The sequence below is a fragment of the Sinocyclocheilus anshuiensis genome, unplaced genomic scaffold (assembly GCF_001515605.1).
Source record: "Sinocyclocheilus anshuiensis isolate Anshui unplaced genomic scaffold, SAMN03320099.WGS_v1.1 scaffold140, whole genome shotgun sequence".
In the NCBI taxonomy this organism is placed as follows: domain Eukaryota; kingdom Metazoa; phylum Chordata; class Actinopteri; order Cypriniformes; family Cyprinidae; genus Sinocyclocheilus; species Sinocyclocheilus anshuiensis.
Window position 1 is genome coordinate 2,779,893 of NW_015554147.1, and position 20,557 is coordinate 2,800,449.

The 20,557-nt window shown below is 36.5% G+C and overlaps 1 protein-coding gene across 1 annotated transcript in view; it reads right to left on the reverse strand.

The window, feature by feature from the left end:
* The window catches only part of LOC107670645 (CXADR-like membrane protein), an 83,319-nt gene that overhangs the window by 4,861 nt on the left and 57,901 nt on the right, over nucleotides 1-20,557 (reverse strand). The window contains exons 2-5 of the mRNA XM_016463324.1: nucleotides 12,820-12,977; nucleotides 7,137-7,332; nucleotides 4,190-4,357; nucleotides 890-1,012 (exon numbers count right to left, since the gene is read on the reverse strand). Coding sequence (XP_016318810.1) covers nucleotides 890-1,012; nucleotides 4,190-4,357; nucleotides 7,137-7,332; nucleotides 12,820-12,977 — 645 coding nt within the window. The remainder of the gene's footprint in view (nucleotides 1-889; nucleotides 1,013-4,189; nucleotides 4,358-7,136; nucleotides 7,333-12,819; nucleotides 12,978-20,557) is intronic.

The window sequence follows — 20,557 nt, forward strand, 5'->3', positions numbered from 1 at the left end:
CCGGTATATTTATTTATTTATTTTATTAAATTTTTTTTTTTTATGGCGAGATATAAACCCACAATTCTGTGAAAAAAAAAGCTAGAATTGTGAGATACACATTCACAATCATGAGGAAAATACAGAATTGGGAGATAAAAAGTCGCAGTTACCTTTTTTATTTTTGTGAGATGTAAACTCATAATTGCAAGAAAAAAGTCAGAATTCTGAGTTTATGTCATGCGATTTTGAGTATATTTCTTGCAATTCTAATTTATTTTTTTTTCATCAGAATTTGATGAAAAAAGTTCAAATTACCTTTATTATTTTTTAATTTGTGGTGGGAAAAAAAACTGAATCGCAAGATATAAACTCAGGATTACAAGATATAAACTCAGAATTGAAAGATATAAATTCTGGAAACAAAAGTCAAAATTGTGAGATATAAACGTTTACAGTACCTTTTTTATTTTTTAACAGAATTGATAAGAGATAATAAACGCAGAATTCAGAGAAAAAAAGCCAGAATGGCAAAAATGTAAATTCAGAATTCTGAGGAAAAAATTTCAGAATTACGAGATGTAAACTCGAAGAAGTCGCAATTACCTTTTTATTTTTTTTTTATTTCGTGGCGGGAAAATAGTATTTTTATTTTACATTTTTTTTTAAAGATAAATTTGAAATAAATGGAAATATAAAAGCTGCTTGCCACAAAACAATGGTGTCATATCCATGATACCCATAATAAAAGCAAGCTCTCTGCAGTGTGGAAACAGCCTCCATCCATCACACTGAGGCTGTGGCTCCAAGCTAAAAGCACCTCCACCGGCTGATCCGAGTATCATAACATCCACACTAATTACTGGCGTCTGAGGCCCAGGGCACAGGCTGACCTCAGAGCAGAACTCACATTGCATTGTGACCTCGATGATACAGTTCTCCTCTCCTACATCATTGCTGGCGGTGCACTTGTAGACCCCGGAGCTGTCCTGCGTCAAGTTCCTCAAGGTCACGATCTCTGGGTTCTTCAGATCTGAAAACAGGAAATAATACTTATATAACTGTACATACACAAGCTGGGGTACAACCACAGTCTATTAGGTAATTAGGTAGATGTTTTGACAATTGTAATTGTTCATTTCATGAGTGATAACATTCAGGGTTATTAGTTAACTACAACTAAAACCATACAAAGCTTAAATTACTTGAAATTAAATAAACTTTAACTGAAAAAAAAGACAAAACAAAACAAAATTACTAAAAACAAAATGTATAAAAATTGCAAAAATACTAAAAGTAAAATTAAAATGAAAACAGAAAAAAAGATGCAAACTAATTCAGATTAATTAAAAAAGCCATACTAATGATATTCACAGAAACTACAATATTATCTCAAACATACTATCACTGACGACACTTATTTACCACATTAACAAACAATGTCTTTTCTCTGAGAATTGAAACTTTGTGAACCTTTTTGTGTATAATAATAATAATAATAATAATATACTATTATATATAACATAGCATAACATAACAAACACAACATATAACATGACATAACATAACATAACATAACATAACATAACATACCATAACACATAACACATAACATAACATAACATAACATAACATAACATAACATAACATAACATAACATAACATAACATAACATAACACATAACACATAACATAACATATACCATAACACATAACATAACATAACATAACATTTCTATGTAGGCACTATTCAGTATATTATCTTCGACACAATACAGAAGAAACAATCTAATGCTGCTTCCGTTACATCACGACTTTAAAGGGTTACAATCACCACCGGTCCACTAAGAAGAATTAGCTCTTGGTGTGTTTTGTCATATTTTTAAGCTTTTTTTCTTCTTTGTTAGTTTTCGTGTGTATTGTGTTATGTCCATTGCTCAAGGACACAATGCTGATGAAGCAGGATTATGAAATGAGTAACTCTCCAGTTCTTACTCACCCTGGACCTACAAAAGAGCGTTAGCAGTGTTAACCGTTTTTACTACTTCCTTTACTGCACTACTTTACAGGCTTCAATCAAACAGAGTGTTTTAATCAGGGAGCAAAGTGAGAGCGAGCCCAGCGAAGTGAATGAATTAATGTTTGTGCGCGTCAAGGTGATTCGCGGTTCTGCTGAATTCCAGAGGATGAGATGAACACTAAATGTTTTCCTGTAGCCGGTGAGAAAGCGCTCGTGTCCTGAGAACTGAGAACCTCAGTGCGTCTTCAGCCGAGGAGCGTTTGTCAGCCGGAGCGATTCGAGTCGCCGGGATCATTTACTCATCCAGGATCCAATGCCTCCTCTTTCATCCCTGCATCCCTGTCCCATCATCCTTCTCTCTCATTCACTGTCTGCTGTGAATTCTGGGGCGGTGGAGTGTTTATCGGCCAAAGAAAGCTGATTAGAGCGAGCAGGTGGTCATTGATGAGGCTGGTTAATTGTTGAGTTTGGGTGAGGGTACGGTCCGTCTCTTCTGCAGCATTGACTGCATACGACTAAATAGATTGTAAAACAATATGGTGCTCTGATGATCTGGTGTCAGCAGGAGAAATCGCTCTGAATCACTGCATTACTCTGTCCCATCTGCAAAGCCATATTACACTCGAATTTGTGTAGTTCTTGCACTTTTGTTGTTCCGTTTTCCCAAGCAGAACTGAATGAGATTGAATTCTAATGTAATAACAGCCAAAGGCCATTGAACATCTTCTATTGCTGTATATTATTATGTATTCGAGACACTGTTTAGTCATTTATTTTTAGCCTACCCAAGGTCCATATGATGCATTCTAGAAGTGGGCGAGGTGTAACTGAAATCTGTAATTCTAATATCATTGTTTATCACAGTAAAAGCTTATTTTATAATATAGTTTAGCTTGGAAAACTACCGTTCAAAAGTTGAAGAAAGAAATGAATGATTTTATTAAGCAAGGATGCATTAGATTGACCAAATGTGACTGTAAAAAATGATCTATTCATCAAAGAATCCTAAACTGAAATAAATCCTTTAACTGAATTAAAATAAAATTATCAATTTGCAAAAAAAATAAATAAATAAATAAATAAAAAAAAAATCAGCAGCTAGTTGCAATGCAGAATTTCTCAATTTCAATCAGTTTAACTTGATCTACTAAATTAAAATTCAACTGAAAAAAAAATAAATTAAATTAAATTAAAAACAGACAACAAAATGACTAAAAACTACATTTATAAAAAAATACTACAACTAACATTAAATTAAAAAGTAATTAAAATTAAGTAAAACTTTATTAAACATTAAAGTAAAATTAAAAACTATAATAGTGTCTCAATCACACTAAAATAATCCTTATGACAATTATTTACTACATTCTCAGCAAACACCATATCTAAGGAATGTAAACCTTTTGTGTATAATAATATAATATAATATACTATAATATATTTTAATATAATACAATAAAATATAATATAAAATATAATATAATATAAAAAATGTTTTGTTTCCACAAAATGCTGAATATCACAACCATTTTTAACATTTATAATAATCAGAAATGTTTCTTGAACACCAAATCAGAATATTAGAATGATTTCTGAAGAATCATGTGACACTGGAGACTGGAGTAACGATGCTGAAAATTCAGAATTGCATCACAGGAATAAATTATATTTTAAGATATATTCAAATAGAAAACACAATATTTAACAATATTAAAAATAAATGCAGTCTTTTGAATGCGTTTATTTAAAAAAAAAATCGAACCTTTGAATAGAACTGAATCTACAATATAGTATGTTTGAAGGCATGTGTGACTGCAAATCAGTTGATTTGAGTTGATTGAGTAGATTATGCTTGTGTTTTCATTTGCACCGCATGTACTGATATAATAGCGCCCAACCCTAATGCATAGAGGCTAATATCAATAGAGCAGATGAGATCTAATCTCATTGTCTGTTCGCCACACAACATCTGCGATTCAGAGTGCACAGGTTTAATCTGCAACAATCAGCACTTCTGTGCAAAAACTACTCGATGCATTTGCTAAAGTGTGTGACGTTCATGGCATCAGATCTTTGAAGACTATTATTTGAGACAGTCAGCAGCAAGTGACTGCACAAACCCTCCTCTGTCCAGAATAAGGTCTGGTACGCTCTAGTCTTGTTTGCGAGGCTTCGGGGTGTTTGACTCACCGATGAGTGCGAAGGGAGGCAGTTTTCCCACGCTCTTGCCCTTATCCAGAACTCTCTCCCACTTGTAGTGAATAGGGTCGGATCCGTCTGAAGACTTACAGCTCAGTTTCACATCACTGCCCTCCAGAAGCCGGCCTTCCATCCAGCAGCGGGGTTTAGACGGCTTCACTGTGAACAAGGAAACAAGAATGTGTGTTAACGTTAAGTTTAGTCATTTAATATTTATATCCAAAGTAGCTTACTGTAGAAAGAGTCCACAGGTGCTTACATGCTGTTTTCATTGACATAACAGCGACACTTCAAGGATCAACACTTGTGGTGTTTAAACCTACTACCATTTAGTTACAGGTCCAGATTTCTGATGGCTAGGATACACCACCTAGTGGTTCAATGACAGGCATCCAGAAAAATGGCTGTGCTTTTGCATCAGGGATGGTGCATTTTTAGCATGAGACATGAAATAAAGAGTGTCATTGTTATAAATGAAATGCGAAATGTAAAAATGATACATTTAAAAAATGAAAAATGTAAAAACGGAACTTCCTATTGAACACAAACTATACATATGACACTCTGAAGCAGTATTTCAAAATTTCAGATGAAGCTGAAACTTACAAACACAGCACACTGGCAGTTTGTGGAGAGCAATCAATATCAAAGAGGCAATCAATCTGAATTTGGGGAGGCAGGGGTCAGGATTTGTTGTCCTGTGCACTGACTGCTTTAAACTCCCCTCTGACATTACACAGCACTTCTGAATCAACACAGAACCCAAAGCAAAGATCTCACTGCCTCACAACAGTTACCAAGTGACCTCAGAGCAGTCCCACTGGCATCCTGCTTACCGCAGCACTGCTCTAAACTGTTCTGGGGTCAGTTAGACGGGGCTGTCCAGAGGGATTTATTTGGAGGCTGAATGGCAGTTAAGAGACAGCCTGTAGACCTCTGTGGCCCCTTTTGGCCCTACTGACCCTGTCTATAAACACACAAACACCCCAGAAGTTATGTGTTACTGCTAGTGTATATTTGTCTTTGCTCCATAGCCAAAAAATGTTTTGACCAGCATGGACCAGATATATGCAACAATTGAAAATGTGGAGGTACATAAGTACATACAGTATAAATACAGCGCCATTTTCTACAAAGAGATTCTTTTAAACATGTAAATATTATTGAACTGTATGCCTGGAAACAGTCATTATTATTACTTTTGGTGCCTGAAATAATTACACTCTTGTAGGATGCGGTCCTCATTTTCATAAAATAATCAGCGAACAAGATTTTTCACAGCTTCAGCTCCATATTGAAAATCAATGGACATGCGGACGGACTCCAATTGAAACGATGCCCATTCATTTATCACTGATTCAAGAAATCTAAAGAAACAAGCAGAGCTTAGAGTGTACATTGTTGCAGGCAATTTATTAAAAATCTCCACAGTGTTGGACCCATATCCTAGTGATTAATGCATGTGTGACTAGTGTAATTTACTGGGGCTGGTTGCACCATAATATTTATTGCTCCTTATGGACATATACATATAACATTATTTCCCAATTAAGTATCATATTTCAATGGAAACTTAGTTTTACACTCAGAAAAACTGAAATTCACTCACAACTCCATGAATTTCAAGGCTGGGATTAAGCATTACTTAGAACCTACTAGCTACATTCTGCCTTAAGAACCAATGGTGCAACCATTTACTAGTGTTGGGTCCAAGTACACATTGTCGAGTCCGAGTCCAAGCCATAAACCAATTGAGTTTGAATGTGAGACGTACATTAATGTCTTGTTATGTTAATGTTATGTTGTTACACATGACGTGGATTTGTCTGTACTCTGAGTCCAAAATGTCTGAGTCCCTGTCAAGTTTGAATACAAGTCCATCTGAGTGTGTCCGAGTCTGAGTTCATTCATAATTGCAGTCCAAGTCCAAGTCCAAGTCCCCCAACTCTAGTAGTTACTAAGCCTCTGGTTCTAAATTAAGTAAGAACTTAAGAACAACCGGCCCCCATGATCATTTCCTGTCCACTTTCAATTGCAAATTTCGATAAACTGGCAAAATACAGGCTGAAAATAACATCATAATGTGAACACTAGCTCTCTGTAATGTGTTTATAGAGTGACGTAGAGGGAATAGAAAGAAGAGTAGACAGGGGGTGGAGAAGGGGGATTATTGGAAGGCAGTATTGAGCTAATCTTCTATGAAATGTTAATAAATGAGAGAAACTCTAGGGTGGAGGCCGGATTTACATCAATCCATCCTCCCATTTCTCTCTCTCTTTCTCTTTCTTTCAACTTTACGCCAATATCCTGTCCCTCTGTGGCTAGCGTACTAATCTGTTAAAAAAATGACTTAATAAAATTAAGACGTGATATACAACTTCAAACTGCTCGGCATAAGCTGCAAGCCCTTGAAAATAGGGACTATGCAACAAGAGCATATGATATAGTTGAGGCTAAATAAAAAGCAACATGTTTCTTTCCAGTTCTTGTCTTTACTGAGAGCTGTGGTGTCAGAGATACAGCAATTGAATGACGGCTTGGGAACCCTGCGGTCTAATAATGGAAACCAGACATAGCAAAATATAAAATCTTAAGAAGCTCATCTGAACCGCATTTGGGATGACAGTAAACTGTTTTGCTAGAAGAAGAGAAATCGCATAATTCTGTCTCTTCTGTTTTTAAGAGATACAGCTCAATCAATGTTCCCTCATCCCACCATTTCAAATTAACATCCTCTCCATTTACCATCCAAAGTGAAGCAAACATCACCAGCCACCAGAGTTGAGAGTGTCTGGCCAGCGAACACAACCAATCCTATTTCTAGATTATGTCAATAATGGCCAAATTTTGTAATCTGAATGATGATCAAATCGAATCACAGCGAGGCTTGCTGATGGAGGAAACAATTGGGCGCTGATTCCAGGAAGATGAGCCTTACCCAGCACAATGAGGTTGACTTGGCTCCAGTGGTATTTGCCGCCAGTCTTGACCTTGCAATGGTATTCTCCAGAGTCAGTCAGCTGGAGATCGCTAATCAGGAGAGAGGCGTCTCCTTTCAGGTAGTCGCCCGCAAAGGACAGACGACTGGCATGGTTGTCGTTAGTGTAGATCTCGTTGTTGAAGAATGTAATAATCTGAAATGAGAGAGACAGAACTTTTGTATAAATATAGATGAAATAAATCAGTAGAATCAGACACCATATTTCAGTTGATGCCAAAGAAAATAGCCTGAGCGGGATTCAAATACATGCATTACTCGCGGATGAAACACTGATCCCTCCACAAAGTTCCAGTGGAAAAACTAAAAAAAAAATTGTATGAGAATAAAATTTCATTCAGAAGCACATGTTGTGTAGTACTTCTATCCATCACAACCTTGTTTTCATCCATGTCAAATGAAATATATCTACTCTGATTTAGGTCTATCATACTAGACCCCTAGCCTTAATTATTAAACTCTGGCATGTAACTTGTCTCCCAGCATTTGTGCTAGAGGTACATGAATAATAATTCAAATCACGTGACTTTTGGAGGAAAGGGGCACTATTAGTTTATCAGACTTATGGTTTGTGGCTTAATGGATAAAAAAAATCTAGAAACCTGAATATCATAGAAACCTGGGGTGGATTTTGACTTGGGCCAACAAGCAACCACCTACAAACCACCCACAACATCATGCTGAACATTTAAACACCTCGGAAATGTATAGCAATTCCTTCACACGCACCTAAAACACCCTAGCGATGACCTAGCAACACTAGCATCCACATAGCAAAAAAACACAGAAGTGCATTAGAAAATATCCAACCCCCCTAAACCCCACCCTGAATACACAAATTGCGACATAGCAACATGCTAAAAACACGTCAGAAACTAATATTAACTTATATAAATAGATATACTGTAAATAGGTAGATGCCACATTTGACTGCTGCAGACATGTGGACGTGTCTGCCATCTTGGAGCAGACAAAGGTTCTTCACTCTCAGTAAATTCAGTGAGATGTCACAAAATTGCACAGCCTCAGGTGTAAAAGCTGCCAATATTTAAATTCCAGAAGACTACTTTTTGATTACTTTTAGATTACATTTGACCTAAAATATATTCCATTCTTTTTTTTTTTTATCAATATCCTGAAGTGTATTAAACATTACAGTATACTAGGGTTTCCCAAACTGGGGTTCCTGAATGAACTACAGAGTTTGTGAGTTGATGAATAGCTGTATAAGAGCAGTAGAATTTTAGAAAGGATAAATTTAAGAGAGAGAAAAAAGAAGAATTAGGGCAAATTAAATTATTAATAATTGACTGCCATAGTGTGAATAATATGTAATAATGTAATCTATACAAAAATAACTGTATTCTGATTATGAGCGTTTTAAAATGTAATATGATCTAATTATAAGTACTTAATTTTTGGAATCTGATTACATAATCCAGATTACATGTAATCAGTTACTACAGTTACTAACTACGGTTGCAGTCAGCTTGATCTGCTTGATCTGTTCACTGACCTGCTTAAACCATTGAAATATGGCATAGCGGCTCATAGAAACAGCCGCTAATGAGGAATCTATGTATATATTTCTATGGTAATGCCCTGGCAACTGCTCACAGCAATCTAGCATTGTAGCATGGAACTTTGAATTGGAAAGCGCTCTCATTTTCCTCAGAAAATGTTCACATCTAGTTGTTCCCTTATTTTTCATCTGATGGGTAATTTGCCACAACTGTACTACTCCGTACAAAAGACAAAAGGGTTTCTAATACAAGAACCTCTACCTGTACCTGTGACTGCCGTGGAAAAGATGCTAAATGGCTGTCACACACAAACACAGCTGCCAACACACACATTCACACACAGTTTGACGGTGACAGCCTCCTGAATGCCTGGGGTAAAGGACTAAACACTGATGCCACTACACATCAGCAGACCTGCGATTGGGTCCACCTGCCAGAGCCGTCCGCAATTGCTGCTCATCTCACACACACACTACAGCGCGACAGACATGAGAAAACTCTGCTGCACAACTGAATTTCTGCTGCACGGCAGAAATCTGCATTTCTGGCAAAACATCTGTGATTCTTATTGTATGCATTCTGCATCACTGACAGTCATAACATGATGCTCTTTGTCATATTTATTTATTTAGATTACAATTGACAGCAGGAAAATCTTCTCTAGCATAATCTTCTCGAACATGAGTAACATCTGAGTCACAGGTTATGGCTTCACTTCAAAGAAAGAGGTTCTGTAATGTTAGCAATAGCCAAGGAGGTGCAATATAGCTGGAGAGAGTTATCCATTAGCATTTCCATTCATCACAATGGCAGCTGCATGGATGTCGTATGGAAGTTGGCTGTGTGACCTGCATGCTACACAGTACTACATGAACACACAAAGTCAAAGACCAGTGTGCATTGCTGGGAAGAAGAAAAAGAAGAAGAAAAAAAAAACTCCTAAGTTGTTTTCTAGTCTCTCAGTCTGGTCTATTAGCCAGTTTAAAGGGTTTTTGGGTACTTTTTAGATTAGTAAGCTGGGAGACCAGCTTAAATGAGCTAAGACTAGCAACCACCTAGCAACCGTCCAGAACACCCGAGCAACTGCCTAGCAACCACCCAGAACAACCTAACAACCACCTAGCAACACCCGAGAAACTACCCACAACAGTGTCAACTGCCTAGAAACCACCCAGAACACCCTAACAACCACCTAGCAATGGCCTAGAAAAATTCCTAGCAACACCCTAGCAACCAACTAGCAACCACCCACAACACCCTAACAACCACCTATCAACACCACAAGGCAACTGCCTAGCAACCACCCTAAACACCCTAGCAACTGCCTAGCAACCACCCAGAACACCCTGGTTAACAACCACCCAGAACACCCAGTAACTATCTAGCAACACTCTAGGAACCACACAGAACAACGTAGCAACACCCTAGCAACCACCATAAACACCCTAGCAACTTCCTAGCAACCAACCAGAACATATTAAAAACCACCCAGCAACACTCTAACAACCAGCTTGTAATCACCCACAACACCCTGGCTAGCAACCACCCAGAACACCCAGTAACCACCTAGCAACTACACTAAACAACCTAGCAACCACCCAGAACACCTTAACAACCACCTAGCACCAACCACCCAGAACACCTTAACAACAACAGACGTCCGTCCGTCTGTCTGTCTATCCAACATAATTGTTGTTCTGATATACTGGGTAGTCTTCAAAACCTTCAAAGTTCAAGCTTTAAACTACTTCAAACGTTCAGTTCAGGCCTTCTCAAGACAATATCATTGTCTTGACAAACTTTGTATCTAGTTTTAAATTGTAAAAATAATTTAAAATATTGCTGTTTTTACTGTACTTTTGACCAAATAAATGCAGCCTTAGTGAGTAGAGATTATAATAAAAATCTACTTTCAAATAGGCTGTCAGTGGAAAAAGATGTAGTTACGCATCTACCAGCATGAGTTAACTAGGCCACGCTAACCATATAAACCTTGACCCATTGCTTTTAACAGCAGCGTTCTTGTGAACAAAACCCCATAGAGTCAACAACACATTACTAAACAAGCTGTGGTTAAATGTTGACAAGCCAAACGCTTCTAGTTACACAGGCCTTACAGTGGAACAAAGGAATGACTTATTCATTATGCCAGGGGCTCGGTTTGATTCCTAATCAAATTTTCAGACATTTGATTTTAATTAATGGCGTCTTAAATGTTAGCTTTCTGTTAAATATTACATGTGATGGGGAACCCCGTCCCATAGGCTTCGAAGACTCTAATGCAAGTTTCTTTTTAGGCCTGTCTGTCTTCTGAAATGAAACCTCAACCGATTACGAACAGATCTGCATTGACTTTCAAACAAAGGAAAAGATCTCCTTAGGTTATGTGGGGGAATAAAAATCCTTATCGCAATCAGATAATTAAATTAATCTGAAAGTATATCGCCTGACTGACACGTATTGACTTCCCCCTGATGAATCATGGCACGCTGACACATAACAGATACCTAAACTCAAAGCTATGTTCAAACAATGTTAGTTTCACAGTGAAAGATTCTCTCTTCAGGCAGATAAGACGAAGCTCTTATCTGAATGTGTTTCTACGAGGGCGAGAGAGAAGAGAGATGGGTGAAGCATCTGTTAGGTATACTGACACGCGCATACCAGATGGGTGTGTATTTCAAAGAGAGATGTGTAGAAAAAAGCTGATTTAGACCTGTGACAGGATGGCAGAAACGCAGAGAGAAGCACTGTGCTCACAAGCCTCAGACTGTGAAACCATGAAGGCAGTCATTGCGACTGCTGTATCACTGAGAGAGATTGAGAGACAGTCAAAGCTAGGCAGTTGCTAGGGTGTTTTGGGTGGTTGCCAGGGTGTTCTGAGAGATTGATACATGGTAGCTTACAAGGTTGAGATTTTATGCTTGTCCCCTACTGACAAACACAATAAAAAAGATTCATTCACTTGTCTCAGAAGAGTTAACTTTTTTCTATTAAAGGATTGTGATCACATTTCGATTTGTTATTATTATTATTATTTGGAATAGTTACTTGAAAAAGAGAAATATATGTTGTTAACAAGAATAACACACAACCTTGGGACAACTTAACATTTAAAAAAGTATTACTTGAAAGAAAGAAAGAAAGAAAGAAAGAAAGAAAGAAAGAAAGAGTTTGCTGACAATCACATGAATCCTCTAAGAGGAGTATTTAAAAGTTAATGTATTTACACAAAATCCAAAATAGCTGACTTCCTATTGAGCAGAGCAAACAAATGTCAATGTAATATTTGATTGGCTCAATGAGAACTATACATAGCCAGACTTCCTTATATATACTTATACCTACCTGTATGTATGTAGGTATGCATGTATGATATATGCAGTTTGTAGCAAGTATCTATGTTTATTTACCACTTTCAGTACTTGAGTCCTAATAATAATAAAATGACCATTTGTTTTGTTATCATGCAAATACAGGAAAAAGACATTAGCATCACAGCTCACAGGTTACAGCTTACTCTCATTAATTTACAACTGCATGTTAACTAACACTCATTAGGGTATTAGTAGACTGCTAGGTCAGGGTTAGGGTTAATAGAATAAGTTGACGTGCTTGCAAAGTTACTTATAGTCAGAAGCATGTCTGTTGGGGACCATCAAAATAAAGTGTTAGCAGATATTAAGCAGACAATAACTAATTCTCTAATGACTGGTAGCTGACATGTACTGTAGTTGCAAAGTTACTTGTAGTTAGTAGAAAGTGGACTATCAAAATAGTGTGTACCCAATCTTTGGACCATTTGTGCAACATAATATTACCATCGTCAAACTACATAGCAAGTACTTCAGCTGGAAATGTTCAGCAGGATGTTGGGACTAAAACGTTGTTATTTCCAAAAAAAAAAATCACCTCACAAGCACATAGTGATTGGAAGGAGAATAGGAGGACAGACAAAATAGAAGATGATGAGAGGTATAATGCGAAAACAAACCTCACAACAAGAGAAATCTAAGTGAAACAGAAATAAAATAAACAAGAGACAATGAGAGAAGGCAAGACAAATTCTGAGAAGGCATAAAGAGCAAAATATATCTTACCACGCGCTGTTTGACGTTGGGTTTCTGCAGGAGCCATTCTATGTCCAGTGTTTGTCCATTCGACTGCCAGAACTGGTGATGACAAGGCAATGTGGCGTTGTCCCCGACAACCCGCTTCATCTCGGTCTGAGCCCCGGCCGAGAGCACACTCAACAACACTATAAAGAAAGACACACACACAACATGTCTATGAGATCACACAATGGTAAATGTCATAAAATGTTAATGCTCTATTGCGTAACACCTATACTAAACTCTAACCTGAACCTAACCGATAGTGTTAACAAAAGCAAATGTGAAATCAAAACATATTTTCCGAAACAACCATGCCCTTTTAGCTGGCTTCTACTAGTCTTTAAGCTATTTTATTGTGACTCGTGTTTCACAGGACTCGCCACTGAGTGCTCCACATCACAAGTCTAATGCTGTACCGGGTGCGCTACTAAGCAAGTTTACTACCGCAAACATATGGAGCTGGTTATGTGATACAAACATCAAAATTTATTTGATTACAAACCATGCACTATGGTAAAAAGTATTTTGAGGTCATAACATAGCATTGTGCAAGAAACCGCACAAAATAAGTGTTTATTAATCGATAATCTGCCCCGTAATCATAATTTGTGTGAAAAGGTATAACAATTAGTATTTTGCTGCTTGTACTTGTAGTTTGTGTTTTACCACTTCTAATGTTGATTTAAAATTGGAATCTGCAGTGAATTTTATGTATAGGTTTTTGGATTTTTTTTTTCCAAAAATGTAGGTAGAGGGACATTTTTTCAATGAGTCTTTGTCTCAAGTCTGCTTTATTGTTTTTCTGTGAAGATTCATTCAGGTGTGATATTCTAATGAAAACAAAATGAGGGGCTAACTGCACCATGCTAACCAACCAAACCTTAAACTCTTAGTTCTGTAATCAAGGCCTTTGGGCAGAGAAAAATGATCTCAAACATCAATATCATATCCCATTATGATCCAGTCAAATCCTGGTGGATAAAAAGTCCCTTTTTGCACGATTTCTCACTGAATGTTTCACATGGGAATACAATTCAGTAGCTAATTGTGTTATGAATGCCATTTCATGTTGTTTTTAAAGTTCTAAACATTAATTTTACAAGTTCAATTTTCGACAATCACAATAAAGTTCCACTACAAGACTGAAATTATCATTCAGTCTAACAAAACACACGGCAGCAACACATCAAAATATTTAAGTACAACTTTGGAAGGTTAGCAAAGTCCCAAAATCCCAGATAGGCACATTTTTCACACTCTTCTGATTTATAAATTTAAAAATGCACCACAAAACAGCAAGTCCACATCAAGTATGCTATTTCAGACAGGGCCTCTATGAGCCCAGAGTTCTGTCTGCCACAGGGATCCTGGCTAATTTACTGTAGACTGCTGGACATTGCCGGAGGCTTGAGTAGCGTTACAGACAGGCGTCGTGGGGATTTGCAGACTACTTAGGTCCCATGAGGGAGGAATAGGATGAGATTCGCAATTTCTTCCACCTGGTGAGAGGAACTTGCAATACAAACAATACAGCATACTTGCAGCTTCACCAGTCTTATATGTGCAAAACCAACAGATATTTCTGGAGCTCTGGCATTAGCATAACATTACACTTAATCTGCTGCCGAATATCGCAAATAGCTGCAGACTCTTCACGTATGCAACTATTGCTAAAATGATGTCAGCATACACATAGGTAGTACTTCTGTAAATATTATGACATTTCCTCATTTTAGCTCTTCAACCCAAGGGAATAGGGAAGGGAATGAGCTTGGGACTGATGGATGTGCTGTTTTAAACGTGTTTTGTTTGGCTGTGCTCATTTGGCAATCATCATGTCATGTTAAGAATGCATGTGCCACGTGTCGCTGGCAAAGCACGGCTCGTGATTAGATGACTGACATGCATGAGTGACTGTCCTCAACCAATGAGACTGAGTCATGATACAGTCAATGGGATGTAATGCATCTTATTTATGGTCCCTGGAGTTCACCAGGGCATGCGACCAGGTGACCGCGACACGTCTTCATCACGATATGCAAACGCAAACTCAAGTGGAGTTTTAAACTAAAGTTTTCTTAACTGGTTGTCAAGATGCAACTGAGCTTTAATGCTATTGTTAATCCAGATTACTTTAGCCTGACACTTCTATCAGCATTTTAGATGCTCAAACTATTTTATTTATTTTTTTGTCAAAATGCAAATCCAAATACTCTTCAGTACATTTTCCAGAGTTGTGGCCCAATGGTGAGCACATAAGCACCAACACATTAGCTAATGCTAATACTAAAGACTTGAGTCTGACACGTTTTTAAACCATTTTAGATGTTCAAACAAACATTTTTAGAGGTTTTTGTATTAATTAAAAGCCAAATATTCTTCAGTACATTGTTTTCCAGAGCTGCCTAACGCATATGAATTAGTATATGAATTCCAATACAAGCTTTAATGTTAAAGCTAATGTGGATGACTTGGCAATTTTGTCAGCTTTTTAAATGTTCAAACAAACATTTTTGAGCTTGTTGTCAGAATGTAAAGCCAAATACTCGTCATTAAATTGTTTTCCAGAGTTGTGGTCTAGCGGTTAGCATATAAGCTCCAAAACATTGCACTTTAATGATAATGCTAATGCGGATAAAATGCTTTGGCAGCGTTTTAGACGTACAGACTAACATTTTTTGTAGTTTTATGTTAAGGTTCAAAGCCACAAACACTTGATGTTTGCCAGATCTGCCCACATTTAACACATGCTCTGAAAGCCTTGATGCTGAAATGAGTGGCTTGAGTTTGAGTCTGGCAAATGATGTTTCCCCATCTCCTGTTTCATCTATCTCTGCTCCTATAAATAAAAATCTATGGTTCTTTTCTACATCATATTGCACCTACACACATAATCCTTCAAACAGTAAGAACTTAATTATCCTAATGTGGAAATGTTGATATATACGTAGTACCTGCACACATTCTGAGGTTTAATGAGAGAACCCAGATGAGATCTGCATGGGTCTCTTCAGGGTACATCCTGAAGTCATTCTCATTAAGGGTGAGTTTCTGATTCAGCTTTATAGTCTCAAAGGGCTCAGTAGGCTGCCGGCAGTGAGAATTAGAGAAATGACAGCGCTGCTATGTCAACTAAAACAATGAGTCAGCAAAAAAGCAGCATGGAGCTCCCCTGCAGTCAGCCCTGCTCATGATTTGTTAATGCATTGCTTGCATCCTCCATCATCTGGTCTGATCTCTGTAGTCAGGTGTGTATATGTGTCCTGTGTGAAACTCTAAAGTTAAGTTGATTTAATTGGGAATGGTACAGCTCAGGAACATAAGAAAAATACAAGTGTTTATGAAAGTGACATTGAAGAGTTAAGAAATGTTGAATTATTTTTACTTAATTTTAAACTAGCTATTTCCTCACTGTCAAAATGCATCCACTTCTGTCTATTAATTACTCCATCAGAGCTTTCTCAAATACCCAGTGAGACTTACAGTAAAAAAATGACAGGTGTTGGTTGATATTTTTATACTCGGCTGTGTGAGGCTCTTTATATCAATATAAAAGACAATTTGATGAAGGATTATGAAAAAAAAAAACTCTAAAAAAACTCTAACTGTAAAAAAATGAAAACAGATAAAAACAAATGAATTCATAATATTTTGATATTATAGACACTGACCGGTAATTGTAACTCCTAGGCAGATAAAAGTGTGACCTTTTCAAATGATATTGTGTTTTATATTTTAAAATATTTAAATAAAGTGTTCATTTGATTTGAACAATTTGTTCTGTCATTTGCTAACTTGAATATGTATTAATATTACATCAGCCAGCACATTGGCATCATTTAAAGAAAAAAAAACTATTTTGGTTGACCATTATTGATGATTTTTTTCCTTATTGTCTGTGTTGAGAAGCAGACACAGTAGTGGTTCATCGGGCCAGATTGGGTCTCCTGGGACATTCTTACTGGTTTAGCTCTGTGCTGATAAATGCCCTTATTCTCTCTCACCCATTTATGAATTCAAAAATATGTGATTAAATCTCTGCTATAACCACCAGTCCTGTCCTCATTGCAGAGAGGTGAGAGGTGTGTCTCTATGCTCAGACCCTGACTGCATATTTCCTTAGACACTTTCTAGCTCAGCTTGCTGAGTCATTCCTTGCCTGCTACCGGTTACGGATGGACATAATGATGTGTTGGAACAAGCTGGCAAGGTATCAAAGAACAGAATGAAAGCTGTTTTAATTTCATCCTCCTTCAAGGAAAGTAAAGCTCAGCTGCAAAAATATCCAGCATACTGCCAGCCAGGTGGTTTAATAGCACTGCTTCACACGTTGGTCTGCTTTATACTTCAGTTCAGGCTGAAAAGAAGAGTGATGTGATTATGGATTTGGAAACTGTGCTTTTCAAGCACACATTTGATGTGTGCTTTATTCTTTACACAGTGCAACAAACAATCAAATTTCAAATGAGATTTCACCAATCACCAATGAACGCATTGTCATCAAGAACATGAATTTTATGTAAAAAGTCTTCAAACTTTGCAGGCACCTTCAGGACATGCTGCTGATGGCATCTACCGAATTTTGTTCCAATATGTCAAACCATTTAAAAAATATTAAACTTTAAGTCAAATTTCAAAATGGCAGACAGATGTTTTGCCTGATCCTGACAAAACCGATATTGACAGATTCATCATGATCCAAGGAATACACATTTTTCTGTTTCAGTGTAAAAATGGTTTGTAATTTAATACATGTTCCTCTTTGTATTTTGAATGATGTATTGGTGCATATGCTCTAACGACAAAAAAAAAAAAAAAATAGTGGTTCCAAGTTGTTAGTTGTTTCCACCACTGAATAAAAACAAAAAAATACATTTTATCTCACAATTCTGACTTTTTTTCTTGCAATTGCAAGTTTACATCTCACAATTCTGGCTTTATTTCTCAGAATTGTGAGCTATAAACTTGCAATTGTATATTAAAAAGTCAGAATTGTGAGATAACATTTATTTTTATATTATTTTAACAATCTGAGAAAAGAAGTCAGAATTATGAGAAGAAAATCAGAATTGTGAGAAAAAAATGTTCAGAATTATATCTCGCAATTCTGATTTTATTTCACACAATTATGAGTTTATATCACGCAGTTCTGAGAAAAACAAGTCTGAACTGCAAGACTGTAAAATCGCAAGTGCAAGAAAAAAAGTCAGAATTGTGAGATAAAAAGTCGCAATTACCTTTTTACATTTTTTTATTCAATGGCAGAATCGGACTTCCATAGTAATGCCTACCTTTACAATCCAATAATTTCCCAATGGATGCAATTAAGCCCCACGCTACATTTTCTTCCTTGTTAAATATCCTACTTTGAGATACGTCATATTATGGAAAAAAAATGTGTTGAAACCAGGGTTTATGTCAACTTTAAGCTTATTCCCACTGTTTACTGTGTACACCATCTTGCTACCTAACAACTTAGCAAAAATCTGCAACACTTTTCATGTGGAGGTCAAACAACATGCATTAAGTGGTTTGTTGAAAAAAAAACTGCAATAGTTGGTATATTAGGCAACTGAAGGTTGTGTTGTGTTTTTTAAGTGATTTATTATTTAAATGGTATTGTTTTTATAGGATTAGAATGGGTGTTTATGTTGTATGTTATATGTTCTTAAGGGAGGTTTTCATAAGGGACACAATAAATACTAGCTTGACCTTGACCTTGAAGGCCTGATGTGAGTGAAAGAGTCTTCAAGGCGAGTACAGTCAGTTCCTGGTTTCTTTTGCTTCTCTTTCCTCTTCTGCTGCAGGAGTTTAAATTGTCAGTTTACTGCATTCAGTTGCCCTTTAGACTGAACTACCTCTTCAGAGGCAATGTAACAAAGGAAAATGGAAATGAAATGGATATATGAGAGAGAGAGAGTTCTGTGAAAATGCCCCAGGGGGAGTTGTGCTCCAGTAAATTCACACTCAATAGAAAGCATCTCCTGTGTTAGTCACAACACTGCACCAACCAATACCTCAAGCCTCACTTAAATATCCTTCAACTCCTTAAACCCTCGACCCGAATGCCTGCAAATCTAATGTACGACCATATCCAGCCCTGGATTACATTCAGAGCACAAAGGCAGCAAAGGAGATTCTCAACTAGCCAAAACAATGACTGCTAATAAGCAATAATCTCATAATTCAATCTGCAGCATTAGCCAACACATCAGCTTTGATTTAGAATCCAAACTCGATGTAGTCCCACAAAACAATCCCTCTTTAACCTACATGTGATAAGAAATGTACAGTCCCCGTGAACTGTCACGAAAGCAAATCAGGCTTGCGGTGACATGTCTGATTTTCCTTTGTCCAGCGTAAGTCTTTCTACATTAGCAATGGTCTAAACTCAAAACCTTTGACTTCTAAGAGTCTTACTTTAAGAACAAGATCAAGAAGAGCTTAGATGTCTTAATGCAGCTCGTCTTGTTATCTGTGATCTTACGCGAGCTCTCTGTCTGTGGGAGACTATTGCTGGGATGTAAAGTAATACTGAACACGGAAACTGACTGCCCGATGAATTTAACAGAATAATCAATACGTGCCGTTAACTAACAGGCTGTTAAGCAAGGCTTTGTTTAAGCATGTTGTACCTTTACAGCATGTACTAAACATCTCAGATAAAAAATAAAAAAAATGGTTGGAGATTCTGTTATTTACATTTGGTTACTTTTATATACTACACACGCTACATGGTCAGTAAGGTTTTTCATATTTTTGAAAAAATTCTAATTTATTTGATCAAAAATAAGTAATAACTGTTTAATAACTGTTTTACTATTTAAAATAAGGAACATTTCTTATTATTATCAATTGTGAAAATGGTTTTTCAAATGTTTACATATATGTCAAAGACGAGACATCCCATTTTGCTGTCCACAAATTAAATTTACAAAATATATTTTATATTCACAGAAAATAATAAATGCAAGTAGTGTCTACTTTAAAGTTTCAAATCACTTTTGTGAAAGTAAAATGTCAAAATATGGGTGAAATAATGTTGCAATGTCATTCAGCATAACAGATATATTTATGTAAAAATTAAACATCACACTTATTCTGACCTGTACTTATTATAATAAAAGAATAAGTGATCATACTTTCATAATTGTATTGTATTTTAAATGACTAAAAACCTGGCGGTTTGAAGTACATATAGTGAAGATTTAAAATTATAATTTTTAAATTGAAATTAAAATGACGATTAATTCGTTTTTGTGTGTTGCAATGTCCATCCTTAAATATAGTTATTTAATGTCATCTAATGTTTTTTTTTGTTGTTGTTACACTGAATAACATTGTGTTTTTTTCAGGATACTTTGATGAATAGAAAGTTCAAAAGAACAGGATTTATTTTAAATAGAAATCTTTTGTGTTATTATGAATGTCTTTACTGTCACTTTTAATCAATTGAATGCATGTGCTGTACTTTTATAATGCTCAGTATGTAAATAACATCTTTTGTGATTGGCTAACCTCCATGCACCAGTGTAGTTCAGGCCAGGTTTCTGAACACTGAATAGCCAATGATATGTAAATATGCGCAGTCATCCGATCTAATGTCAAAGCCAAAGCCAAGTGTTTTTTTTTTTTTTTTCATGAATGATCTATGTGGACTGGGGAGAGAGCTGTAGACTACCTACATAGCACATGCAACTCTTTATTTCAAAAGAGCAAGGAA